General features: G+C 46.4%; 2 protein-coding genes across 8 annotated transcripts; both read left to right on the forward strand.

Annotated features, from left to right (window-relative positions):
* Window positions 1–1597: 1597 nt before the first annotated feature.
* Window positions 1598–22022, forward strand: ZBTB8B (zinc finger and BTB domain containing 8B). 3 transcript variants are annotated; one of them, XM_033157548.1, is made up of 5 exons: window positions 1631–1838; window positions 6216–7192; window positions 9047–9225; window positions 10602–10923; window positions 21921–22022. In XM_033157548.1, the coding sequence occupies exons 2-4, from the start codon at window positions 6247–6249 to the stop codon at window positions 10908–10910; spliced, it is 1434 nt and encodes a 477-aa protein (XP_033013439.1). In that variant the 5' UTR covers window positions 1631–1838; window positions 6216–6246; the 3' UTR covers window positions 10911–10923; window positions 21921–22022. The 3 variants fall into 3 exon arrangements, with proteins under 3 accessions (XP_033013440.1, XP_033013439.1, XP_033013438.1); XM_033157547.1 differs by lacking the exon at window positions 21921–22022 and adding an exon at window positions 14885–16284; XM_033157549.1 differs by lacking the exon at window positions 21921–22022 and having other exon boundaries at window positions 1598–1719; window positions 10602–12494.
* On the forward strand, window positions 10900–27950 carry ZBTB8A (zinc finger and BTB domain containing 8A). Of its 5 annotated transcripts, none has more exons than XM_033157546.1 (4): window positions 10900–10923; window positions 21921–22882; window positions 24677–24846; window positions 27226–27950. In XM_033157546.1, the coding sequence occupies exons 2-4, from the start codon at window positions 21943–21945 to the stop codon at window positions 27556–27558; spliced, it is 1443 nt and encodes a 480-aa protein (XP_033013437.1). In that variant the 5' UTR covers window positions 10900–10923; window positions 21921–21942; the 3' UTR covers window positions 27559–27950. The 5 variants fall into 5 exon arrangements, with proteins under 5 accessions (XP_033013437.1, XP_033013436.1, XP_033013432.1 ...); XM_033157545.1 differs by lacking the exon at window positions 10900–10923 and adding an exon at window positions 18344–18452; XM_033157541.1 differs by lacking the exon at window positions 10900–10923 and adding an exon at window positions 18631–18931.
* The last annotated feature ends 49 nt before the right edge of the window (window positions 27951–27999 follow it).

Genomic DNA, 27999 nt, shown 5'->3' on the forward strand with positions numbered 1-27999 from the left:
CTTTGGGGTTTTCATCAGCTGTACGCCATAATCATCACAATTATAACAAATAAAGACTTGACATATCTCGCTTTGCATGTCATGAGTCTATCTCATATATTAAACTCCAGTAGCTAATGAAAACAATTGCTTACATAAATGAACTTTTCCACGATATTCAAATTTTTCGAGTTTCACCTGTATTTCAAGAAACTGCATTATGAGCCCCTTGTGGTCCATGCACATCAGCTGGAAAAGTGGAATAAGCCCCACCCATGCTGCTGATGCAGCCAGTGGCGCGCCACACTGGTGCCATTCTGTCAGTGTATGAGGAAGGTTTATATGCACACTGAGGTATGTGTGTAGAGATCCTCCATGCAAGGGGAGGAGGATGGCCTTATTTGTGCCTTGTTTTGGAACTCTTCAAGTCATTGCCCTAGAAGTGAATACAAAACTAAGCTAGATGGATCAGTGATGTGACTGAGTATCTAGACAGGCCTTTGGTCTGATCCAGCAGAACTCCTCTTAGGCATAGAAATTTATTAAATAAATATAGGTATAAAAGGTAAAGGTAAAGGTAACCCTGACCATTAGGTCCAGTCGTGGATGACTCTGGGGTTGTGGTGCTCATCTTGCTTTACTGGCTGAGGGAACCGGCGTACAGCTTCCGGGTAGAGAGCCAGTGTGGTGTAGTGGTTAAGAGCAGTAGACTCGTAATCTGGGGAACTGGGTTCGTGTCTCCACTCCTCCACATGCAGCTGCTGGGTGACCTTGGGCTAGTCACACTTCTCTGAAGTCTCTCAGCCCCACTCACCTCACAGAGTGTTTGTTGTGGGGGAGGAAGGGAAAGGAGAATGTTAGCCGCTTTGAGACGCCTTCGGGTAGTGAAAAGCGGGATATCAAATCCAAACTCTTCTTCTTCTTCGGGTAATGTGGCCAGGGTTAAAGCAGCTGGCTTTGTTCAAATATTTTATCAGCCTTGAAGCTTGCTATAGGGAAGGGTCATAACTCAGCAGTAAGTTCATTCTTCTCATTCAGAAGGCCACATGTGCAACCCCTTGTAAATGTAAATGATTTAAAATGTTTTTGTACATGCAGTTGTTTTAACTGTTTTACAGATTTTTTATGGTATTGTGAAATTTCTCCAAGATGCTTCAAAGGAAATAATTCATGATAGAAATAACATGATAGCTGCCTGCATTAGTATGTAATGAGAGTGTCTAATAACGAACTATAAAGGAATTTCCTCTGGCTTGCTGGGTAGACTTCCATCCTCCCTTGAAGACCCCTTTGGCCCTATTAAGAAAAGCGGAGTGGCCTCAGTTGTCCCCGATCTGAGGCTATGTACATTATTTCGCTAGCAGCTTAGAGGTTCACGATTCAAGCAAGCAAGCAAACAAACAAACCTTTAAAGCAACACACAGAAATATTTTATTCCCATTGACACTGACCCACCCAGCGCCCGCTTCATCACAACGCCTCAAGATGAGGGAACTACAATCCCCATCAGGCCATAGGCACGGCGCATGCTCTGTGGGAGGGGAAGGGTAGGGGGCGATGAAACCGCCGCACAGGCGCAGCTGAACTTGCTGGGCTAGCTCCGCCTTCTTTCGCTCGCGGCTGAAGCTGCGATTGGCGGCTAGAGATGCTCGGGGAGTTTGGGCGGCTCCTGCGAAGCGTGTGTCTATGTGTGTGTGTCAGGCTAGGTAGAGCCGTGCAAGGCAAGGGACCGGCTGAAAGGTGAGCAGCACAGGGAGAATGGAAGCGGCTGCTACTGCGGTTTTTGGTGTCGCTGCTCCGCCTTTGCATTGAGGGGGAAGAGGAGGAAGCCTTTCCTGGCTAGCCGTGCGTGAGCATAGGTGGGCATTGCCAGAAAGGGCCACTGCCCTTCCCCTCCTCCGGAGACTGCTGGTGGACCTGGGTGGTACCCGCATCTTCTCCCCCCTCCCACTCCCCCCCCTTACAGGCTTAATGGGGAGGGGGAAAGCATTGGCCCAAGAAGCCTATCTTGAGCTTCTCCTGTACCTGTGATATTTCATCTTCTGTAGAAATCAGTAGGAGGTGAAGGCTGTAATAGCAGAGAGAGAAACCTTTTTGTCACCTGTGAGCGTGTCTCCAGGAAATGGTGATGTTTGCTGGGGTAACGGAGCAAAAAAGGGGTGTGCTAGAAAGACGCTGGAGCCAGCTTTGTATGGAAATTGCACCTTTCCTCCTTGTCCTTGTAGTTCTGGGAGAGGTAGTGGAAGCACCCGGTTCCCTGGCTGCTCTTACGTCCTATGCTCCAAGGTTGAGATCCTGTATCGAAAACAGTTGCCAGGGCTGAGTTTTGAATGACGCTGAAGAGTGTGCTTTCGTGTGTGTCTTTGGGACTTGCTGCTTAAAAGGAGACCTGCTGGGGCTGAGTCTCTGTGGCAAGCATGTGTGCGGTGACCTGGAATTTCCCACTGTAGGTGGATTCTGGGTGCTCAGAAGGGAAGGGCAGTCTGTACAAGCTCAGAGGCACTGTCCCTATTGCTTAGTGGCACTGGACCAATTTGAGACATTTGAAGTGGGAGCTGGATGGCACCTATTTTGCAGGTTGAAAGATGCAGCCTCAAAGTGGTGAATTTGGTGTCCCTGAGCTTTACAGAGCTGTGATCTTGTGTTGCCCATGAAGGGAATTCTCCAGTGCTAATTTTCTAGGAACAAATATGTGTGGGCAACTTGTGGGTACCTTGATGGTAAGGGAAATGCACTCTGTACATGCTTTGCGGCTCTTTATTTTACCTCTGTTAAGTCCTTGCATTTCCAAAAGTGTGTTCTGTATTAACCATTTTGGTTTGGTCTGTGGCTGTATTGACATTTTTGTAAAAGGGTCCCATTCCATCCCCTCACTGTTTGCGCACAGTGAGGGCGGGACAGAGGATAGTGTGATAAGTTTGATCTCCTGGATTGTCAAGGCTACCTTCTTGCCAACACATGTTGCAGTCCACACTTTAAACCAAATGCAACTTATACTTGCATGCTCTCAGATTTAGAAGAAAATGAGATCTTATTCTATGTACTGACTTTGTTGACATCCATTTGTCTCAAGAGACAAAGGAGTGCTTCTCCAGGGGTGAAGTCAAACCACTGTGTTAGCAGCATTGAAGTGACCTCCCTGGGGTGCAAGTCTGGGCAGTGTGTATGGAGGACCAGGACAGCCCAGACGACAATAACCTAACTGATGTCCAGAGGAAAACAGAGCAATACATTTGATGCAGCTTGGTTGCAGGCTTGCCAGAAGGAGGCATATAAGGTGCCATCCAACTGTCTTAGGGACTGATATCTGGATTTGTGTAGGGTTTAGTCCTTCTCCCAAAAATATCCTGCAAGGCAGTGGAGGGTAAGGATCAGAATTTTCTTCTCCTAGAAGGGCTACCTTCCCAGGTTGATGAATCCCATCTGCTCCTGACTTCCCTCTACAGCAGGGGTTGGCAACCTAATGCCCATGGGCCACAAGCGGCACACGGGGGTCGCCCTCGAACCGAGCCACCCGCTCAGCGAGCCCCCGCACATTGTGCTAAACCGGCACAGCGTGGCATGGGACTCGCTTCCGCAGTGCCAGAAACCGCGTCTGCACAGATGCCAGAAATTGCACGCGAGATCCGGTTCACGGAGGGATCTCCGCTGGGGTAAACCGGCCCAGGCAAGGTAAACGTTGCCGACTCCTGCTCTACAGCTTATGCAGAAACCACCTTCTTCACTGTTGGACCCAGTATTGGTCTTGTTTGCTCAATCCTCCAGAGCCTCTTCACATGCAGGGAAGTCCCTAACTCATGGAGGGTTTGAGGCCCATCAGCTACTGTCACCTGGTTTAGCTGGCCAGTGGAAGCTGTTCCCAGGTAGTGGCCGTTGTCACTTGCTGACAGTTTCTATGAGACATAGCTGATAGCTGAGTTCAGGGTAGGGACCAAAGGTGGACAAACCACCCTAGAAAAGCATGATGTGTCCCCCAGCTGAGGTATTGCCCCTCCCCTAATATCCGATACATCCCTGTACAGTGGTACCTTGGTTGTCAAACTTAATTCATTCTGGGAGTCTGTTGGACTCCTGGAACTGTTCGAAAACCAAGGCGTGGCTTCTGATTGGTTGCAGGAGCTTCCTGCACTCAATTGGAAACTGCATCAGACGTTCAGCTTCCAAAAAACGTTTGCAAACCAGAACACTTACTTCTGGGTTTGCGGCGTTGGGGAGCCGATTTGTTCGGGAGCCAAGCCATTCGACAACCCAGGTGCTACTGTACTAACTACAGCAACACTAATGTGGTGGTTTCAGGGATGAATCTCAAAAGGAATTTATAGTTGCATGCCTTTATTCTCTTGCCTGCAAAATGGGTGCCTCATCTCAACTGTGTTTCACTCGTTTTTATTCTAGTAATAGCTAAGAAAAAAGGCTACCGTTGTGTCAGTCACACAATAAATGTGATTGTTTTTCTGCCATTTATTCTTAACCTCTGTACAGTGAGGACTGTTTTCTTCTGTCTGCAGCCAATTTGTGAAGGAAAATAGGTTTTACTTTAAGTGGAATAGTTATGGCAAAAGAAGTGTGGAAAGTAAGATTTCTGGAGAAGATTATTAAGGAGAGTTTGACTGGAGAAGTGGAGGCGAGGTGAGGGGCACTGAAAGAGATGTGGTAGCTCAGAATTGACAAAAGCATGCAAGTATTTCAGGGGCGAAAAGGCTGAGTGATCTCCCGGATGCTCCAGTTTTTGGTGTGTGTTTTCCTTGCTGGCTGTGCTGAAAATTCTTTGTTCCTAGGACTGACTGGCTTCCCCTGGAGGGTTATGCTACACAAGCCACATGGTTGAGGAGTCTGCTTGGGTCCTAATGCCCTCTCTGTAGAAGGGTCACCTTGCATATTTTTGGACTCTCGCAAGAGGAATGTAGCGAGAGAAGCTGCATTCCTGTTCCCACTTTCTCCTCTCCTTTAGGCACAGTAATTAGATACCCCATTAAAAAGCACAGGTTTTTCCTCTTTAAAATACTTCTCCATTCCACTTGAGCATTTTAAGAACTCATATATGAACAAATCAGTCCTATTATTCTGGTATGCCAGCTGGCTGCTTAACACCCCTGAACATTGCTGGCACTTAATTGGGTTCCCGTGCATGTTCAGCACAAAAGTTGTGAAGAGCAGAATACCACCACAATCTGCACCCTCAGCACCTGTGACAGCACTGCCAACTCTCGCAAATTATGGCCTGGTTCAGTGATGGCACCCTTGTGTGCTTGGTGGTGGTAAGAGTCCTCAATGGATGTGCCAGAAAGATACATTGTTGTTGTAAGAATGTTGTTTTTTGGTCCATCTTTGTCTTTAGCCTCTTATGCAAGAAATAAATACTGTATGTCGTTCAGCTTTGAGTACCAGTGTTGTGAGGTGGGATGGGTACCAGATTTTTTGCCATGCAAAGGATTTGCAGTGATTTGTGCAGATGAAGTTGATGCCGGTTCAGATTCAGCCCTTCTACCTTTTGTGGCGGCTTAAGGGCTCCTAAAATATGTTAAATGGTGAAGGAGTTGATAGCCAGACTGGGAAATGCATTTTTCTGCCTGCAATTGTTGGAGAGCATCTTTTGGACCAGACAGTAATGAACTAGAGATGAACCAGTTGTCCAACTTGTAATTGGGCATTTCCATACATTAATAGATCATTGAAAGCAACTTTTAGCATAATGTGTGAATTGGCAATGAATCCTGACAAACCCCTGAATGGATACAATTCTCCTAAGTCAAGCCATTTTCAGACAATCTCATGCTGATTTGTCTGTGGGAAGATTAGACAATGTTGCATCAAGCAAATGTTATCTCACACGTTCCAGTGCATTTCCTCATCACTTAACACAAAAAGTTTAAAGTGGGTTTGTTGTGCAAGAGCTCCAGAGCAACTTCAAATGCGCTTCCTGAATTTGCCAATATTTGATTGAATCCCACCCGAAAATAGCAGTAGTCTGAAAGTGTCCTAGTGTGCTCAGCTTCTGGTTGAGGTGATGTTGTGTTCAATATAGGCCAATGTAGATGGAATATTCAGATTACTGGGTTTTATAAAGGTTTATTGCCAGCATATGCATCAGCTGTTCTGGCTGGAATGTTTCTCTGGTCCTCAAGTTTTCCAGATTCAGTTCTGTGTGCCTCGGAGGGGTGGGGAGGGACTCAATCTCTGTGCACGAAAGGAAAGGCATTTCTGTGCTGATGTTCTGTTCCTGCATTTTCTTTCAGAGTCAAGAGGTAGTTCTTTGCTGTAGGAGCAATGGAGATGCAATCTTACTACACCAAACTCTTGGGAGAGCTCAATGAGCAGCGGAAGAGGGACTTCTTTTGTGACTGTAGCATCATTGTGGAGGGGAGGATTTTCAAGGCCCACAAAAACATTCTGTTTGCCAACAGTGGTTACTTCAGAGCTTTGCTGATCCACTACATCCAAGACAGTGGCCGACACAGCACTGCTTCCCTGGACATTGTTACATCAGAGGCCTTCTCAATTATCCTGGACTTCCTTTATTCAGGGAAGTTGGATCTTTGTGGGGAAAACGTGATTGAAGTTATGTCTGCAGCCAGTTACCTGCAGATGACTGATGTTGTCAACTTCTGCAAGACATACATCAGGTCATCACTGGACATCTGCAGGAAAATAGAGAGAGAAGCTGCCTTTTATCAGGCTGACAGTGGGAGCTCTAGTTCTGCTCGAGAGGGCACGTCATATGGGGCAAAGAGCCAGTGCTCGGCGTCGGTTTCATCTCTGCAGGAGAAAGAGAGGGTTCCAGATTGCCAGCGAGACCCTCCCTGCGGGGAATGTTGCAGCTGCCACCCCATTCAGCTTGTAGTGCGGGACCCTGTAAGCAGTGACTCTCCAGATGACACAAATTCTTCACTGCCCAAAGTGGTAGAACCCAAAGTAGAGTTTGATGCAGACGAAGTGGAAGTAGAAGTTGGCGAGCGACTACAGCAGTACCCAGCACCGCTGACGATTGAGCAGATAGAGGAAGGGCTCCATAGTGGCCAGGCCATGGACCTGGCATGCAACAACTATCACATGAAGCAGTTTTTAGAAGCTCTGCTGCGCAACAGTGCAGCCCAGAGGAAGGACGATGTGGTCCATCATTTTGTCCGTGGGTTTGAGGGTAGGCCAGAGGATGCAGGAGTGCCCATGAGTTCCGTGGTGGACATTCACAATGACTGGTATGGAGAGGATGCAGGTGAGATCAGATCTCATGAGGCTGGATGAGATTCCTCTGTTGCAGTGGATAGCTTTCTGGAGGAAACTGTAGATAGTTGGTTATACCTGCAAGGGGGAGTGGCGGAGACACAGCAAAGAATAAACATACATCCTGTTTTGATGACTTGTAACATTGCCTTGGCAGTGCACAGTACCAAGAGTTCACTTTCATTAGGGCCAACCAGAATGTCACAAAATCATGAGCAATTTCTTCAGAATGGGCTGGATATTGGGCAAAAAGGGTGGGGTGGGGTGGGCAAGGGGCTGCAGGAGAGAAAAGGAGGGGGGTACAATATACAAGCCTACAAATCTACAGCATGTAACAGTCTTAAACTCGAGAGCAGAAGTCTGTTAACCAGACTGAATTAGCTGAGACTGTGCTTGGTGCAAAACAGATTTCGGGTGGTACTGAGGGCTGTTGGAAAAAAGAAGCAATTACTATTTGTCCCTTTATATATATTTTAAAAGCCTCAAACAGTTCCCTGGGTCTGTCTCCAGCACCAAATGGAATGCAGGGGTCTTTTGTAAGCAGGTTAAGAATTCCATTGTGGTCCAAAGATGGAGAATAATTTTAGATGGTACACTAAACAGTAATTCAAAGCCAAATTAGGTGGCATCACTTCATGGTTTGAGGGCATATATAGCCTGCTGCCCCCCCCCAATGTCCAAGCTTCAGGTCGTAAAATACCTTTTTTCTTTCAGTTTGAAGAGTTCTCTCCTGGAAGGTTAATAGAGTAATCCTATTCGAGTTTACTGCAAAGTAAGTCCCATAGAATTAATTGCAGCAGGAAATTGCTGGACTGCAGACATTTGGTAGAAATAAGCAGCGTTTATAACAAGCTTGAAATATCAAGGCTTGGGTAAGCAGGCACAAACATCCTTATGAATAAAAAACAAATTTTGTAGCATTTATTTTCTGCTGTTGATGTGCAGAAAAAAATGGTTTGCAGTAGTATGTTGAGGCTGGGCAGGCTGGTAAAAAAATCATGAAAAAGAAATGTTTGTAGACTCAGGCTTGACCCATGCAGACAGTTGAGCAATAAGAATCTCCCTGCGAGTAGACAGTCAGAACATCGGGAAGAAATATTCCAGGCCTGCCAGCTATCACTTTGTGCTAGTTTTATATTTGTAGGGAGTTGCATTTAGAAATGTTTTACCGCCTGTAGCCTGAAGTAGTACAACCTGCAGGGGTAGTCTAGGTATCAGCCTTGCAAGGGAAGTTTGGCCTTAATTTCTGCCAGAATGAGATCGCCGACTATACTGCATTGCTTCAGGTGTGTGAAGTATGAATGCAGCTTGGTGCAAGTAGAAAGCTAGCATAACAGGTAACAAGCAGGACCAGAACCTTTCCTCCTGATATTTTTGTTTTCTATTTGCAGATTTTTATGTGTGCATTTTTCCAGGACAAGAGCTGCTATGTTTCTGTGTGGAATTTGGATGCATTTCCCCCAAAGAAAGCAATTTTTTTTGCAGGGAGATTACATTTCCTTAGTTTCTTCTTGACCCAGCACCATCCAGCTGTTTTGGACTACAACCCCCTGGCTGAGGTTGATGGGAGTTGTAGTCCAGAACATCTGAAGGCCGCCAGGTTGGAGGAAGGCTGCACTAAGGGAATTCCCACCACACCCTGGTGCTGTGTCAGCTGTAGCAGTAGTGTTGTGTGGCATGTGTGTGACATGGCTAATGATACACAGCAAAACAACCTCCTCTTTCTCCCTCATATATTCTAAACCACCCCCAAAAATGTGCTTTTCTTCAGTTAGCAGCATTTTAAATTCTGACCCCACTTCAAGAACAGCGAGTTGAAACCTCTGAAATGCTTCTCTTTCCAAAGGTGATGTGCTGGTCGTGCCGATCAAGCTGCACAAGTGCCCATTCTGCCCATACACGGCCAAACAGAAAGGGATCCTGAAGCGGCACATCCGTTCACACACAGGCGAGAGGCCCTACCCATGCGAGATATGCGGCAAGCGCTTCACACGGCAGGAGCACCTCCGGAGCCATGCTCTGAGTGTAAGTCAGAGATGTGCAACAAGAGGCGAGTTAAAGAGGAAGCTAAATTGTGGGGTGGCTGGTGCTGCTGTCACTCCCGGGACTCTGCCAGGAGAATCCTTAACACCCGTTGTTTTTAAAAAAGCAGACTTCAACTAGCGCTAATACACCCAGGAACCTCACCAAAATGCTGGAGAGGATGCACCTCCACAGGCACATACCTCCACATGTGGTGGGAATGCCCCCAAATCCAACTATTCTGAACAACAACCATACGAGAAATATGCAAAATAACTAGGCAAGTATTAGAAGTCACCCCACAACTGGCCCTACTAAACATCTTCCAAGAGAATAATGCCCACTCACATCACAAAGAGCTCATAGCCCACCTAGTCTCAGCAGCCAAAAACATCATAGCCAGACACTGGAGAGACCTGTCAGGAGTAAGCATGGACCAATGGTACCAAATAGTGTGGGAAACAGCCTTATTAGAAAAACTAACCAATAAACTGAAACTGACATGGGGACAAATGGAAGAAGACGCCTTCACCCTGGTATGTCTCCCCTTTATCACATACACAGCTCAACAAGACAACAAGAATCCACCAACAGCATACGAATCAATATGGCTAACTTGATTCGAAAACACCCACGCATCCCACTCACACATGAAAACAAAGTTCACCACAGCCAATCACAAACAAACAACCACACCCTATGCCAACTCCAGCCTCTCTCACCACCAAAGGAACACAAGCAAATAGTAAAGAGAACCCGCACAAGCGACGCTGGCACAAAACCCCACACATACACTAAGTAGAATAGAAGCATTGCCACCTGACTCCACCCCCACTCACCATTGCCCCCCCACCACTTTCCCCCTTTTCTTCCTAATGTAACAATAATGTCTCAGCAAATGAAACTGATATGTAGGAAATGTGAGTTGAAGAAAGAGACATTGCACATACTTTTGTAAACCAAGAAATCATTAATAAAAAAATACTTTTTTTATAAAAAAGCAGACTTCAAACCACTTGTAGGGAACCTCTGCCCCCACCCTCCAGTATAATTGGGGCTGGCATGGCGCTGACTTTTGTCCAGGAGGCAATTTCCCCCAAACTGATAGCACACCTGACATTGTATGTGGTGACCATTTAGACGTCTGCTTTGTCCGTTTGCACGTGGGGTTTGGATTCAAACCGCCCCTGGAAATGGACTCTTGCCCTGATCAGCAGTTAAATTGATCCCTTCTGGACCTTGATAGGTGGTTGGGGTTGCTGACCTGTCAAAATTGATCTGTGAGGAGTGCAGAGCCTGGCCAGAAAGCCAGATCCAGTTCAAACTGTCATGCTTGTGCCAGCCAATGACCCTTCCTGCTTTGTGTCACAATACTCCAGGTCCATCGGTCAAACAAGCCAATCATCTGCAAGGGCTGCAGGAGAACGTTTACAAGCAGCCTTTCCCAAGGCTTGCGCCGCTTTGGATTGTGCGACAGCTGCACTTGTGTCACGACTACGCACGAGGATTCAATGCCCATTAACCTCAGTCTGATGGAACCTTCATCTGAAGGCCAAGAAAAGAGCGACCCAGACAACGATTGGCCCATCTATGTGGAATCTGGTGATGAAAACGACCCCCCTGAAGATGATGATCCTGACCCGGATCCTGACGACAAGCAGGATCTCCATCGAGAAGCACTTATGTAGCAGCAAAAAGAGGGTGGGGAGGTGTAAATTCTTTTTCTTATTTGATTTGTCATCCTGACAGCCGGAAAACTGCATATTTATCCCAAGTTGTGAAGTTTGTGGGGTTTTTATATGAATAAATTCCATTTCCTAGAACAGGTAGGAACAACTGGACTTTTAAAATTCTGAAATGTCTTTTTAACTTGTTAGTGCTGTGCGCTACGCCTTTGAAAGGAATTGTGTGTCCAGGCTGAGCAGAGGCTATGTTCCTTGCAGACCTTCTTCCACCCTTTGGATATGAGGCCAGGCTTTGTCCCTTTATGGCCAGCAATCTTCCATATTCCTGTGATCTTGTCTCTCTTCCCCCCCCCACCCCACCTGTTTTCTGCCTCTCCCTCTCCCTCTCCTCTCAGGATCTGGGTCTCAAACTTAATTCTGAACTGCTGCTTTCTATCCTGGACTTTTAATTCTACCTTAGAAATGTAGATGATGACTTGATCAATGCAAACAAGGCTAAAAGTCCACTACCATTAAAGCATATCCAAGAATGAACAGTTGTGTACACATAAATCTAGAAATGGCTCTTTTTATACAGTATTTTATTTTTTACTGTACGTTTATAAAAACTAAATACTGACACTTCTGTTCATCCTCAAGAAACTTGCGAGGAAGGTATCTAGTCAGGCAGCAGATAAACAGTATGCAGATTTCTGTGGCAACCTCCTTGAGGATCTGAGCCATTCAACCAGGCACTGACCGTTTTTGTAGCGCTTCAACCGGGAAAGGCCTTTCAGGGTTAGGCCATGTAGCTACTACAAGCCACATACTTTTGACGTGTTTTGAAGTGGGACCATAACTCAGTGGTACAGAAAGTCGCAGGTAGGATCCTGGCAACATCTCCAGCTAGAAGGATCAGGTAGCAGCAGGCAGTAGGGAAAAAAGTCACTGCCTGAGGTCCCACCCTGGAGAGGAACTGCTGCTGCTGTCACAAATCAGCATAGAAAATAATGGGCTGGGTGGACATACCTTCCTATGAATTAGAGTATTTTTGTTACCGATCTGTCTGGAGACAATTCCAGCACATAATCTGTTAAACATTTATTTAAGTAATTACTGAAAATGTTCTTCTCATTGTGCAGGCCCATTTTTTTCCTTAAGAAAAAAAACCAAACAAAACCAGCATGCCTGCGTGCCTTTAATGGATTTGCAAAATCGTACCTGCTTATATCTCTAAGCACCAGGAGAGCAGACATGGCAGCAGCAGGAAGTCCCTCACAATGAGGGGAAATGTGAGAGGGATAAATATAAAATCCTGAAGAGGATCTCATGAAATGCCTGAGAGCTGGCCATACAGATGCTTGTTGGAATTGCAAGAACCTCAGTTTACTCCCCCTCGTTTAAGCAACAAACTACTCAAGGCTACAAGAACACCAGAGTTCTGGTCATTGTAGATGGCATGAATTGCCCCCTTCTCAAATAACCATACTCATGCAATTATTGTAAAAAATGTGAATAAGCAAGGTAGCTGGCCGCTCTTCTGCTTATACGACTTCTCTGACGTAGCCCCTGTGCTCTGGCTGTCCTACAACCCCGCCCCCCTGTATATGTTCCAGTCAGTTGGTCGTATTTGTTGATCATTGTGGTTTCTACATTTGTACTGTCTTATGAATTGGTCTTGAGTACTATTCCTTGTTAAAAATTTCAGCTTGGGCTCCGCCCTTTTCCTGTTGAATGGCAGGAAATTGGCTTCTTGAAGGATGTGAGGTTACTTGTTTTACTTTTCTAGTGCTGAATTTCTCTAGGCTATTAAACTGGCTGGAAAACTGTGAAATGTCTGTAGACATAAGATAATGAAGATACCAAAACAATTAAGTTAAAATCAAGGTGCATAACTGTACATGGCAATTCATAGCCATCTTGGTCATTTGAAAGATTTAGGTTTACCTAAACCTGCTTACCTGAATGACAATGGCACACTCAGGTTGGCCACCAGTCTTACAGGTCTGCCTTAATGAGGCTGGTGTTCCTGTTCTGTGTTGGGCAGCTCTGATACGGACCATCTTGCAAACAGCATTCTGTCTAATTTGTGATGCTTGGTGGATTATATTATCTTTTAGCATGCAGGTTTCTCCCACCTGCTTCTTCTTGAAGTGAAGGTGTAAATTCTCTTGTGCGTTCACAAAACACTACCGTAGAAGGGGTTATGATGTCATAAATGTAGCATTTTTATATCATCATGAGATTGTGCAGGATGAAACAAGGCAAGGAAAGAAGCAATAATCTTTTTCTTTTTTTAAAAAAAGTTGTAACTATAGCAAAAAAAAAGAAATTTACAATAGGCTCCCATTTTCCTGAAAAGAACCAAGGCTCTGAAGTGCAAAGTCCTGAGACCATTTTTGTGAGGTGTCTTTCTGAATAGGTGAGACTTGCATAGTTATTGGAAAACACAGTGAGGGGGGATGTAATCTGATCTTTCAGAAAATTGGTCTTGAGAAACAATTTGAAAGGTTCAGCCCTGAAAGTTAGCAATGGCTTTCCCCAAAGCTGAGCACAAGGGAGCCTGGAGTTTACAAAGCAGCTGAAGGTGCTCTTGGACCTCTAAAGAATGGAGTTGCTCATTGAATGCAGGTTATGGACACAATTAGTGCTCCTAACTCAGGCTTTGCCAACCTGGTGCCCTCCAGATGTTGGACTACAACTCAGCATGTACAGCACAGTGTGTTGGCTGAGGCCAGTTGTAATGCAACATTTGGAGAGCCCCAGGTTGGTGAAGGCTATTCTTTAACCCATTAGCTCTGAGCATTTGGGATACACGCTCCTTTCTGTCCTCATTCGGACGACTTGTCACTTTGTTTTGAGTTCTTTAGAAACTACTGAAGGCTTGTGATGCCCAAGATTCGTAATGGCTTGTGTGCTAAAGCTGATCTGAGTGGCTTTTCACACAATGCATCCTTGGAGGTGCATAAGCAGAGCTAGGAGGAAATTGGACCCCTCTTCTAGATTTGAGAGATGCGGATTACTTTTAGGCTGCTTCTTTTGATCCTTAGAGGTTTTCTTGTGTACCTTGTGAGTAAAGAATGAATCTGTTAACATTTTTGTGTTATGTATGGGGTTTGGGGTGGAACAGATTCCAATCTCATTCCTGTTAGGAGACTGCCAAAATAAGATTTGTAATTGTTTTCAAGTGGATCCTGTGTGTCATCTTGTGTTTAATTGAAAATGATGCACTTGACTTGCTCATCTGTGGCAGGTGTTCTGTAAGTGTAATACATGCTGTGATTCTAGCTCAGTTCCATGACGTTTCCTTGGAACCCTCCATTAAAAGTGTGCAAGCAAAGGGGATACTACAGTTCTAAGAAACAATTTCATGGTGCTTAAAGAAGAAATTGAAAGCCACCGGAGCTTGCCATAACTAATTTTGCAGAGGGAGTTTCCTCCCCCCCCAGTGTAATTTCCCTGGTTTCCCCCTCCCCCTACATAAATATGCAGTTGGTATATTAGTGGCACATTGTACTGCTAGGTAAACTTTTTGATCTTGCAATCTTACTCCTGTCCTGAATGTTCATACTTGGAATTAAATCCCATTGATTTCAGTGGAAGTTGCTTTTTAAGCATTTATGGTGTCTGCCTTTCAGAAATTCATATGCTTGATTTTGTTAACAGTGAATGGTAACTTTATAGCCACAGCCCTTTTTAAACATTTTTAAAATAATAATTTAATAATAATTCATTTTACAAATGAAATGTTGTGATTAGGACCAATCTAAGAATATAGACATATATTAGAAATTATGACTCTTTAGGGAAACCCTCCTTTAATTTATGAAGTTTTAATCAAGGACTGCAAGCTAAATGGAAGCAAAAATAAATTACCGGTACTGTAAGTAAACAGAAAGGATATTGGCTGGATTTCAAGCAGACAGCTCAATGTTCTCACATGCTGCACATGATATGACTCTTCCTGTCATCCGTATTAACTTGATTCTGTTCTGCAGGCAACCTATTGAAATCAATTGGACCAATGCAACAATGGATTGTAGGTGAATTTCTGAAAGTGCAGTCATATCACAGTTTGGATTTGTTGTAAGGGTATGTACTGACACAGCAACATAGAAGAGCTCTGCTGGATCAGGCCAAAGGTCCATCCAACATCCTGTTCTCTCAGCCATCAACCAGATGCCTGTGGAAATCCCACAGATAGGAGCCAAGTGCAAGAGCAACTCTCCCCACTTGTAATTTCCAGCAATTGGTATTCAGAGGCAAACCATCCTGGAAGGTGGTACACAGCCATTTATGGCTCCATGAGTTTGTCTAATCCTCTTTTAAAACCACCCATGTCGGTGGCTATTACTGTAGTTTTAACTGTGTCCTGTGGGAAGAAGTACACCGTCAGTGTACAGGTTACTTCATATAGCTTCATAAGGAAAATATTTGTAAAAGCTGCTCTGTGCTCCCAACAAGCTTGCAAAATCCTACATAGAACAGAGCAAGGGGTAGGGAGAGACAAGGCTGGGGAGTGACTAATGCCATGATTACAGCTCGAGTAGAAAGCTCTTTTTTAAAAAAATTCCTTCAAAGAAAGATGCCACATTCTTAGTTGGTCAGGTAAGAGCTTGCACATAACTTAGTCATATGCGCTTCATTGACAGCAGGTGTTTTTTGCACATGTAGTTTTCTGGTGTGTGTATGCACCAAGAGCTGGGGGTCTTCTGTTTACTGCAGCCGGCGACAGCTCTGTGTACACATTTCCACTGCATGCACGGAGCTGCAACTGATACTACAGGGAATGGAGTGACATACTCCCCAAACTTGAGTTCTATTTGCCTGTGGAGCTTTGGACTGGAATATGGCCCATTTGACCTGTAAATTATAAACGACTTGGAAGCCATGTTGGCATATAAGTGGTTATATAAATAATAAACAAATAGTAAGGGGGCCAAAGGGGTAAGAATTAAAGTGGTCTTGATGGTATGCAGGGAAACGACCTGATCTGATTGCTTTCTTAACATACCAGGTCTCAAGAGACTAATCAGAACTGTGTGTTTATCTGTGGGTCCCTAAAGGTGAAAGTAGTACTGAAGTGCCATCACTGCCTGCCTAATTTCTGGTGTCTCCTTTCTGATGTTTGACTTGTGTCAGGGTAGATCAGAAATAAACCAAAGTTGAGAATCTGCAGAGACCGCCACTATAGCAGCTATTTTTATTTTGTCTTTTTCTTCCCGGGGAGGCGGGAGAAACAAATATGAAGTGCTTTTGTAATTTTGTTTCTGCAGTGGTGCATTATCAAGTCTTGTATGTTTAAACTGTTTATGTACTATACATGTTTATATAACTGTAGTCCAGTTCTTTTATAGCTGAAAATGTGAAAAAAATAAATATCAAAATAACATTGAAATAACAGTGCCACCTTCTGTTTGTATGTAAGGTGCTCAGCTGTGTAAGAAGGTACTTTGGGGTGCACAAATAGTAGAGTGGTTTTCCAACCCACCCACTTCAGATGTAGACTTGGAACTGAGCATTTGCCTGGTGCTCCTGCAACTGGAGTATCAGACTAGGAATTTATTATTATTATTATTATTAAATTTATATACCACCCTTCACCCAAAGATCTCAGGGCAGTTCTCAGGATAAAAGTACAAAATAAATTGATAATACAAGAACTAAACAAAACAATAACCCCCCCTTCCACAAACACATTTTAAAGGCTGTAGAATATTAGTCAGCCGAAGCCCAAAGATAAATGTTTTCACATGGCACCTAAAGATGTATAATGAAGGTGCCAGACAAACCTCCCTGGGAACAGCATTTCTGGGAATGGGGAGACCCAGGTTCAAATCACCAGTCAGCCCAACCACTAACTCTTAGCCTCATCAAGGTAGACCAGGGGTAGGCAACCTAAGGCCCGTGGGCCGGATGTGGCCCAATAGCCTTCTCAATCCGGCCTGTGGATGGTCCGGGAATCAGCGTGATTTTACATGAGAGGAATGTGTCCTTTTATTTAAAATGCATCACTGGGTTATTTGTGGGGCCTGCCTGGTGCTTTTACATGAGTAGAATATGTGCTTTTATTTTAAATGCATCTCTGGGTTATTTATGGGGCATAGGAATTCATTCATCCCCCCCAAAAAAATATAGTCCTGCCCACATGCTCTGAGGGACGTTGCTGATCCCTGAGGTAGACTAAAAGGGGCAAGTCTCGTATGCTACCTTGAGTTGCTTGGATATACCGTAAAGTGTATAAATGATACCCTCTAGGGTTGCCATATTTCAAAAAGTGAAAATATGGACACGAAAGTTGTTGAACTCCCCCACTCCCCGCCACCCAAATCTACACTGCCATGCATCCAGATTTTCCCGGACATTTTTTTTAAAGCAATTTCCACCCGGACGCTGTTTACAAGGGCCAAATACCAGCTATGTCCGGGAATTTCTGGCTGTATGGCAGCCCTACCCTTGGCAGGATGTAAATGCAAAAACCCCAACCGCATACATAAAGGGGATCTGCCAGTTGAAGCAGCCTGCCTTTATTCACACAGCCAATAGGGATGCACATCGGGATATTTTGTCATATGCACTGTGATGCTCATCCAGTCTCAGTGAACTGGTAGAATAGGTCTTTAGTAAGTCTGTGGGATGTGTGGTCTTTTCTAATGGAGAGGAAAAGGAAACCAGCTTCTTTTATACACAACTAGAACTTGGATTAGAGAGATTGTCATGAGAAGCTGCCTTATACCATGTCAAACCGTTGATCCATCTAGCTCAGTATTGTCTGGTAGTGACTTTCTAGGAGGTGCTGGAGATTGAAGACCTGCATGCAAAGCAGATGCACTGCTAATGAGCTGCTGTCCTGACCCATAAATAGAAACCAGTGGGACACTTACCCAAAGGGGGGTGGGCACCATGCAGTCACCAGTGCAAGCCCTTTTTCTGGATTTTTTTTCCCCCTAGGGGAAATCCCTTCATAGAAACATTCAGCTCTTGGTGGCTGTTTCAAAGCCCATCTTTCCAAGAGCTCAAAATGGATCAAAAAGTGGTGGATATGAATAAGCCTAAAAGCGTTCTCTTAAAAAAAAAAGTGTTACAATTTTCAAAGTCATTTGCATGCCCATTTTCTTTTCCTACTGGGAGGTTTGTCGGTTTTAGGTCCCCAAACCATTTCCCTTGATCCAGGAGGAACTGCCTCTACTCTTCCAGCTAAGTGAGGGGACAGATTTAAGAGCACCGTGAAAGGGCAGTAGGTCGGTGGAGTTTATTCGTTAACCAAAGGCGTTTAACCATTCAAGAGTAGCGCACACAGAGACCAAGTGTTTCGTGTTCAACAGCCCCGGATGGCTCGCTGGATTTCCAGCCAGAGCCACTCTGTACACCGTGCCTTGTCTTGGCCCAGCTCCGCCTCGGGGCTTGCCTATTCTCCAGCTAAGCCCTCACGTTCCAGCTCTGAAGGCGAGAATGGAGCCGCACCATTAAAACCAAGGCGGTTCGGAGCTGCAACAGCAGCGGTCGTTGACCTTTTTGAGCAGAACAGAGCCCAGCGAGGGAGGCCCGTCTAGAGGGGCTCCTCCAGTAAGTGCCCATTTCGCGTGGCTTCTATGGGCTTCGAGAGGCTCGCTCGACTGGAGCCGCCCTCGAGACCCCGGGGAGGCGAGCGCGCTTGCGCCCGCTGGAGAAGCGGGGGGCAGCCGGGCGCCCAGCTGGGGCTGGCAAGGCGAGGCGGCGGAGGGAGAGGCGGAGGAGAGGAGGGGGAGGCGCCCGCGCCGTCGGCAGGCGCAGAGCGGCGTGCGCGCCTGGCCCCTGCCGCGCTCGCTGCGTTGCCCCTTTAATTGTGTCCCCAGCCCTCGGGCGTCTCTCTCCAACGCCCACGTCAGCAACTACCTTTTGTTTCTCTCCCGGCCGGGCTGCTCAGCGCTTTGGGGCGGCGGCGCCCGGCGAGGTTTCGCGCCCTCATCCGTCGAACCCCGAGCCGGCGCCGCTTGGAGAGCCCCGCCGCCCCTCGACCGCCCGCCTCGCCGCCGCCGCCGCCCAGCCCGCGCCTCTGCCGAGCGGTAAGTCAGCGGTGCCTCCGCGGCAGCGCCAGCAGGCCGAGCAGGGCGTCCTCCGGGCTGAGGCGGCTCTAGGGTGAGCCGGGCGCGCCTCTGCTTCCCCGGCTAGCGGAGGATGTCCGGCCGCGCCGCCTCTCCCTCCTCCTGCGCAGCGCCCCAATCGGGCAGCGCCCGGCCAGCCCCGTCAGGCGGGCGAGCTGCCGGACGCCATTTGCTGCCGATGCCGCCCCGGGCGCGGCGTTCGGCTCGCAACAAAGGGCTGGCGAGGGACCGACGGAGTCCTCCCTGCCGTGCATGCGGAGCTCCGAGCCGGGCAGGGGCACCTTCCGCGCCAGGGCATCGAGTGGCGGCGGCGGCAGCAGCAGCAGCAGCGGGAAAGGCCACGCTAGGCAGCCCGGCTGCGGCGACGGCTGGGAATTCCGCATCGCCTCCCGGCGCCCTTCCCAGGAAAGGCGGGCGGGTTGGGTGGTGGTGGTGGTCCTCCTCCTGGCAGGGCGCGCGGACCGGTCCCCCTCTGGAGGCGACGCCGGGGATCGGTCCCTGGTGACTTGGCAGGTTGCCTCCAGCGCCGTCGGGCGTCCCTGGCTCCCGATGGCCGAGCCTCCAGCTCGGGGTGGGCGGGCGAGAGACTGACGGCGCCCTCTGCCAATGTGCGGCGCCGGCAGTCTCTCGCCCGCCGGGCAGGGCTAGGGGAGGACCGGCGCTGCTGCGGTGTCGGCCGCCCGCTCCGAGGCAGCTCCTCTGATTCCAGCGTCCGCGCCGCCGCCTGGGAGCCCTTTCTGGCGGCGAGCGCGGCGCACCTGGCGAGCGGAGGGGCAGCCCTGTCGGTGGGTGCGGGGCTGTGACGAGAGGGAAGCGGCGGGGCCAGTGGCTCCTCGACCCCCCGCCGGCCCCTCCACGCCACACACTTGGCATGCCAGCAAGTCCCGTTTCCCCACTTTTCGCCTCTAGGCTAGAAGGACGCCTGTTGTCTCGGGGGGCCGGATTTGGCAAGCGGAGTCTCCAGTTGCTGACCTCTGCGCTAGAGCCGCGGAGCCCCGCGGTGCTAAGGGCTGGGACGCTGAGTGGTGTGACAAGGTGTCGCGCTGCAAGCTGCGGGCTTGGAAACCAGCAGCCCAACCCAATTGGTGTGCCCGTTGCAGGTTAAGCCCAGATCGGCTGCCTTGGTAATAGCGATCCAGCTGGCAACTGTCGGGGCTGAGAAGCAAGCGCCGGCCCACTCCCCCCCCCCCCCGACAAAAACGGGGCATGCAATTAGGGCATAACGGGATGAGGGACAACTTCCATGTGACAGTTTGATTATGAGAAGAAAGTAGTGATTTGCTTAGGAATGGTGGGTTGAGCTTGCTGGGTCTCTAAACAATGACCGCTTGCAATGTTAGGCAAACTGGCCTTGCATGTGATTCCGGTTTCACAAGCTGTGTGAGGAGATGCAAACCTGTTGGCATTTAAACCAACTGACCTTACTGCTCTGGGGTTTCATGTAGGCAGATGTTGTGAGTCTGGGGGCTTCCAGACAGGGGCTTAATTTGCAAACTGGTTGTTGACAGCAGGGTTTCTCTCCCCCCCCCAATTTATTGGATTGCCCTCAGAATGGATAAATGCAGATTAAAGTGGGTGGGAGGAATACAGCCTGCCATTTTGATGCTGTATTTTATCTGGAAAATTCAAACAAGCAATTGAAACATGCCTGCTTGAGGAGTATCCATCCCACAGTCATCACCCAGAGAGATTCAGTCTCTTATGTGTGGCCAAAATGTCCAGCTCATCATAACTGTGGTGAAGGACACTTGCTGCTTCCATCATGCTCAGCTCCACAGAGGCAAAGATGCTGGTGTACAACTGTGCCCTTATGGTACAGCTATTTATTGGTATCTGGATACACAAGTTAGGAAGCTGCTACAGGTGCGAGAGAAAACGCTGTGTACTGAGCACCCCTTTCCTGGCCTCTCTGGATGTTGATGTTCTCCAAATCCCATCAGCCCCAGCCACCAGGGACCATGGGAACTGTAGTCCAGAAACATCTGGACAGCTGCAGATCCCCTACACTTCACTCAGAAGTACTTAAGAGTTTCAGAGGGACTGACCAGGTGTGACGTGAAGTGTCTCTCAGCACAGTATTATTGTACATTTAAATGTTTTATCTTCTCCCTTAGTTCTAAAAAGCTCAAGCAATCATACCCCCATTTTATTATCATAACAACACTGTGAGGTAGGTTAGCTGACAGAGAAAGTGACCAACTCCAACTCCCAGTGAGTTTCATGACCAATTGGGAATTTTTGAACCTGGGTCTCCCAAGCTGCACCCCAGCACTAGAACCAGTACACAACACTGATTTGTATTTATTTTTACTTGAATTCAGTTGCAGAAATGACCATGTTCGTAACTATGTTTGAGACCATGGCCAGGGGCAGATTAGCCCTTTCCAAATGGGCCATTTTTCTGATAAAAGTTTTACCCCAGGCTGCTTTGCCACCCATGGGGCAGAGAGAGAGGCTCTACCAATATTTTCCTTTGAAGGGAGAAAAGCAGTTGGGAAGATTTTGATCGGGGGAAATGGGCCATAGGGATTGCTGCTGTCCCAGAAATATTTGGCATGTTGCTCTCCCTGCCCCAATAAAGCTAAAAAACAGACCAACCAGTAGTGGACAGTTCTTGGATAGTGTGCTGGTCAGTGGTGAAGCATGTGCTTTGCATACAGAAAGTCCCTGGTTCAATCCTTGGCATCTCCAAGTTGGGCTGGGAAAGGCTCCCATTAACTACTCATTGCAGACAAGACTTGAGTTGTCTAGAGGTCTGACCTCCCAATGGCACCATCCCGACGCTCACATCCACTTTGGCCCTTGAAGATTGCGTTCTGTCACTGACCATCTTGTGCTTCAACATGTGGGTGAATGACTTAGAAAGTAGCAGCCATTTCTGAAAACCTTGCAGCTGCAGTTTATATGTAGCAAACAGAGACCTGTTTATTTTTTATTTTTATTTTTGTAGAGCAACACAACCCTGTTTGAGAATGGAGATTTCTTCCCATCAGTTTCATCTCCTGCAACAATTAAATGAACAGCGCAGGCAAGACTTATTTTGTGACTGCAGCATTTTGGTTGAGGGGAAGGTCTTCAAAGCCCACCGGAATGTGCTGTTTGCCAGTAGTGGCTACTTCAAAATGCTCCTTTCACAGTGCTCAAAGGAAACCAGTCAACCAACAACCGCAACTTTCCAGGCATTTTCTCCTGAAACATTTTCCGTGATCCTGGATTTTGTGTATTCAGGCAAACTCTCTCTCACTGGCCAGAATGTGATTGAGGTCATGTCAGCTGCCAGCTATCTGCAAATGACTGACGTTATTAGTGTTTGCAAGACATTCATTAAATCCTCCTTGGACATCAGTGAGAAGGAAAAAGATCGCTATTTTAGTCTCTCGGACAAGGAAGTGAACTCAAATGGTGTGGAGCGTTTATGCCTGTATGGGACTGGGTGGAGAACGGAGAGCAGCCCCCCTCATTCACACTTAAGCCCAGATCAAGGGACATGTATAGTGGGTGGAAATTCTTGGACCAATTTCAATTATTACCCAGCCACTCAAAGAAATGCCCAGCAGTTGTCCAAGCATGACCAAAGGCAAGAACCCATGAAGAAAACCAGTAGACACATAGGGCTGCCACAACCCTCCGATGTCCCTCACTATAAGGCAAGTAAACTTGAAGAGCGAGTTTCAGAGCCTATAAGCCACACTTCTCCATCTGAAGAGGATGTCCAAATTGATTCGGAAGGTGACTCTGGCCATTCCAGCTACCAGTACGGCCAGGGATCCGACACCGTCCCGAGAGGCTCGGCTGTGTCACAGCAAGAGCATGATTCTCCGCACCCTGCTGGCAAGTCAAAATCTTCCAAAGGGGACGAGCCATACCCTAGCATGCCCTCGGTATTGGGTGTGATGGGGAACTGGGCGGATGGTAAGGATATTAATTTAGCATGCATTCAATTGTCTTCTTGGCCCTTGGCTGCATAAAAGTTTATTATTTCACCTTTTAAAAATGAGTGTCATTTATTGGAGGTGAACTAAATTTTGCATGCAAGGAGAATGATTCAAATGGATCCAGCTATCATAATTGCAACAATGACCTCATTGCGTGTTGAGCATTTAGCTCCTCAGCAGGGGAATGTGTGTTTGAGAAGTCTCCTTTTTCTGTTCAGCTTACTCAAGGTAGAGGTCAAATTTTGTGGGATACGGTTTTGACGAAAAATAAAACTGCTTCTTGCACCCACTGAAATCTTTCATTTTTATGTTTGGGCTTGTGGTACCTGAAACAGATTTCCTCCCCCCTCTCCCCGCAGCCAAGGGCCTGCACTTTTTTAAAAGTCTTGCTGCACCACTGAGGCACCAGTTCTTCCCTCCATCTCCTCACCCATCGCAATGCCACCTGTAGCAAGATGCTTCTTTCCCCCACTGTGTGGCAGGGCCAGTTGTGGTGCCACCCTCCTCAGTAAGATCATAATATGTTTTTTAAATAAAGCATATCTGCAACCCAGCTCTTCTGCTTTGTGCTTTCTGCACTGGTGGCAAGGAAGACTTGGTCTTGCTTAGTTTCCAGTGGGGCTGTTATGGGAGGTGGAAAAAAAATACATGTCTTATACCACTTTTGCAGAGAGAGTGCAGAGTGGGGAAGGCTTCTCCCACTCTGCAAAAGAGGGCTTCATGTAGCCCCAAGGTGTATCGCTGTCTGAATCAGATGACCAAATGCCTCCCACCAACACCACCACTTGGACTAGTGCTTTAAAAGTTTTGCTTGACCATTCAGATATCAGTTACATGTGTTCCCCTAAATTGTGCAGCCTGAAGCAGTTGCCTTCACCTTGCTGTATGGTAAGGCCAGCCATGATGGAGCAGGGGAACTGCCCCTTGCAAGGAGATTCATAAAGCCCCTTCAAGAGTGCTCCATGTGTTCTGGTGACTGCAATGTGCAAGAGCAGAATGCCGTATTGGGTGTAAAACAGAAGGGCTGTAGCTCAGTGGGTGTAAAGCACATGCCCTGCGTGCATGAGGCCCCAGGTTCGATCCTTGGTGTCTCCCTTTAGAGCTGGGAAAGATTCCCACCTGAAACCCTGTAGAGCTGCTTGCCTGTACAGTGGTGCCTCGCTAGACGAAAATAATTTGTTCTGAGAGCATTTTCGTCTAGCAATTTTTTCGTCTAGCGAAGCACCAATGCAAACCGCGGTTTTCGCTAGACGAATTTTTTTTTTCGTCTTGCGAGGCAGCCCCATTGACAAATTTGTCTTGCGGGGCAGCCTTCCACTAGACGAATACCTTCGTCTAGCGAGTTTTTTTGTCTAGCAAGGCATTCGTCTAGCGGGGCACCACTGTAGACAATACTGAGCTAGATTGACTGGTCAGACTCTACATAAGGCAGCTTCTTGTACTAAATTCAGCATCCTGAAAATCCTAAAAAGGTGAAAGTGTGTGGGTCTCAGAATCCAGAGTGCATGGTTTCTTGTGGGTGCACGGTGTCGGGGCAGGACCCGACAGAATTCACTACAGCTTCTAATAACTAGCAGCAACAAGATTGGGCAGAATAAACACAGGCAGATTAAGTAAATTTGCATAATTTATACCCATTGCAGAACTGTGTTTTTATTTAAATAATACAGTGTTTGCATTCTTGAAGTCAGTTACTTTATTTTGACTAAAAGTATCACTGTGCTAGGCGTGTTTTTTGCAGCATTTTAAAAGCATGGCTTGGTACTCACAGATGATCTGCCTAGGATGAGGTTCAAATGCCCCTTCTGCACTCACGTGGTGAAGCGGAAAGCAGACCTGAAGCGCCACCTTCGCTGCCATACGGGAGAACGGCCGTATCCGTGTGAAGCATGTGGGAAGAGATTCAGCAGGCTGGATCACCTGAGCAGCCATTTCCGAACAGTACGTTTGCACATGTTGTATTTTGAGATGATACACCCCCAGTAACTACTTGATGCAGAGATGCATTGTCTGGCATCAGTCCATTTTTAGGAAACTTGCTTTATTCTGACACCAGGCTTGTCTACATTTCTAATTTCCAAGGAGGGCCCATTTCTCAGTATATCTCAAATCTTAATCCCAATGGGGCCAGGACCTAAACAAAAAAATGTTAATATTGGTGTGATTCAGCCACAGTAAATCACTTTGAATCCCCTTTAATTTCAGTGGGAGAGCTCACCATATGCTGGGTGTCTCCCGCTGAAGCCAATAGAATGTCAAAGTGATAGTTAAACTCTGGAACTCACTCTCACAGGAGGCAGTGATGACCACCAACTTGGACGGCTTTGAAAGAGGATTAGACAAATGCATGGAGGAGGAGAGGGCTATTGGTGGCTACTAGCCATGATGGCTATGCTCTGCCTCCACGGTTCAAGGCAGCAATGCTTCTGAAGACTAGTTCCTGAAAGCCATAAGAGGCCAGAGGGCTCCATGGCTCTGGTCCTTCTCATGGGTTTCCCATAGGCATTTGGTTGGCCACTGTCAGAACAGGATGCTGGACTAGATGCTGCAAGGCTCTTCTTATGTGGTCAACTTCAGCTGGATCATGCCCTATATTGTTTCTACTGAATTTCTAGAGTGCCCTGTCTTGAGAGCTAAAGGCAGAAAATCCTAACATGATGATAAAAATGTGTAAGTAAAATGCCTTGTAACATGAATGTGATATGATGAGTAAAATTACACAATGTAAAACATGGTACCATTTCTTTTCTGCCTACCTTAATCGAAGCAACCATTTCTCCACCACCATCAGGAGTATTTTCACTTTCAGTGATCTAAAGAAATACAAAATACACAAGTACATATTCTACAGAATTTGTTGCTCAGTTAATCACTTAGTACCTCCCCCCTTTCTTGTTCCTGTTTCAATTGATGCTTATTGTGGATTACTGAAATTATAATAAAAAAACTTGAGTGAATATACATAATCATGTAGGGCTGCTGATAGGTGACACAGGGGGTAATGCACTGGGCCCTATAGTCAGCCTCAGAGTATTCATTTTAAAAAGTAAGTCTCTAGCCCTTCTAGAAAGAATATTTCAAAGTAAAATGTGCAGGTATCCTTATAAGTGATATCTGTGAGATATGCCAGCCTGGCTGCGCCTGTCTTTCAATGTTTTCATAAACAACAAACCACCACACAATGGCTGAAAATGTAATGAAAGATTTACTGGAACACTCTTCTAAAACACCAAAGTTCCTTCAACTAAGCCACATGATAAACAGAGCCATGTGTAGAACATATAACTGAATACATACCATATAACTGAATACAGCCATTGTGTGGTGTGGTTTGTTGTTTATGGTCATATTATCACCACAGTGATACTTTATGTTGTTTGTTTCAATGTTTTCAACCAAGAGCTGGAATTGATGAGTTACCTGTAGTTGTTGGGACACCAGGCTATAGGAAAGAGCTGCTGTTTTCCTTTAGTGTACTTTTCTTGTTTCTTTCTTATATTCCAGTGCTCTTTCCTTTCCCTCCCTAGCAATCATGGTATATATTTCCTGTGGTGGGCTTGTCTGAGATCAGATACTCCCTGGATGTTATTTTCAATAAATACTCCTATACAATAACTGTGTGTGGATGTTAAACCCACCCCCATGACATGTAAGATGTGAAGCCTTTGCAGTGAGGCATAGGCAGCAGAGCTGAAGACTTAAGAACTCACTAAGAATCCAATGTAACTTGCAGTACAGCAGTGTTCAGGTCTCCTGAAAGCCTATTTGTGTTTAACTGAGCAAACGCCCTGGTTAGCGGGTGCCGTATTGCAGCCTAGGCTTTGGTGTAGGGTGGGCATTGGGGGAATTCGGTGTTCTTCTGCCTTTAACAGTTGTGCAGTAGGCAAGTTAAACATTTTCTAGTGTGGAAATACAATTATGGGAACAGCTTCACCTACGGGTATAGGGCGATACACAAATTTAATAATTAAATAAATAAATAAATATGGGTACACAAGGGAGTAATTTGCAAGAGAGCACAGTATATAAAGTGATACAATGATTTTACCACTACACACTGTGGATGTTAAGGCAGGAAGTAACCTTAGCTCACAGTTTCTGTGCCTTGGGGACCATGAATTAATTTTGAATAGCCATATCTTGAACCAAAATGATTTTTCATATCCTGGAATTCTTCCTTTTCACCACACTAGGCTGCCAGGGTTAAATTTTAGTAGCAGCCTCTCGATACTGAGAGCATTGCTGTATGGAAGGGGAACAAAACATTTTTCTATTTCCCTTTTGAGCAGCGATCAGCATTCTCCCTTTCAATTTTCACAGATCCATCAAGCCTGCAAGCCCATCTGCAGAAAATGCAAGCGTCACGTGACTGAGATGACGGGGCAAGTGGTCCAAGAAGGGACGAGGCGCTACAGACTGTGCAATGAGTGCCTCTCCGAAGCTGGCATAGACAGCATCCGCATTGATTTGGACACTGAGCCACCACCTGAGTTCCCGCTAGAAGAGGATAAGGATTCTAACTGGAATTATGGTGAAGACAACAGATCCGATGTGGAAATTGTAGAAGATGGGTCTACTGATTTGGTCATCCAGCAAGTGGACGATAGTGATGATGAAGCTGAGGAAAAAGATATAAAACCAAACATTAGGTAGTTATGAATGGACTGGATGTTAAATAAAAGTTCCCCCTTTACGTTGTCATTCCTTTGTTTTGACCATTGACTCCCAACCAGCCTGTGGTTAACATACAATCTATTATATAGGCTTTCTATGACTTGGGCTAAACTTGCATGCATTTATGGACATGCCATTGTGTCTATATTGAATTTAGTTACTCAAGAGTATCAATATTTTGTTCCATAAGCAAGCATCCATCCATCCTGAGATGGTACCATGTATGAACAATTACCTGCTGAAGTGCGACAGTGATAACTTTTGATAGAATAAAATGGATCTCTTCTCAAACCTTTTTCAATGTTGGGGAGCACTTCAAAATAAAGTTAACAGCTTCATTGTAAGTTACTCTATTAAAGCTTTTAACAGTGTGAGGTTTTGTTTTTAAAAAACTGCAGGCATAAAAAGGTGCAATGATAA

The sequence above is a fragment of the Lacerta agilis genome, chromosome 8, assembly GCF_009819535.1.
Source record: "Lacerta agilis isolate rLacAgi1 chromosome 8, rLacAgi1.pri, whole genome shotgun sequence".
Classification (NCBI taxonomy): Eukaryota; Metazoa; Chordata; class Lepidosauria; order Squamata; family Lacertidae; genus Lacerta; species Lacerta agilis.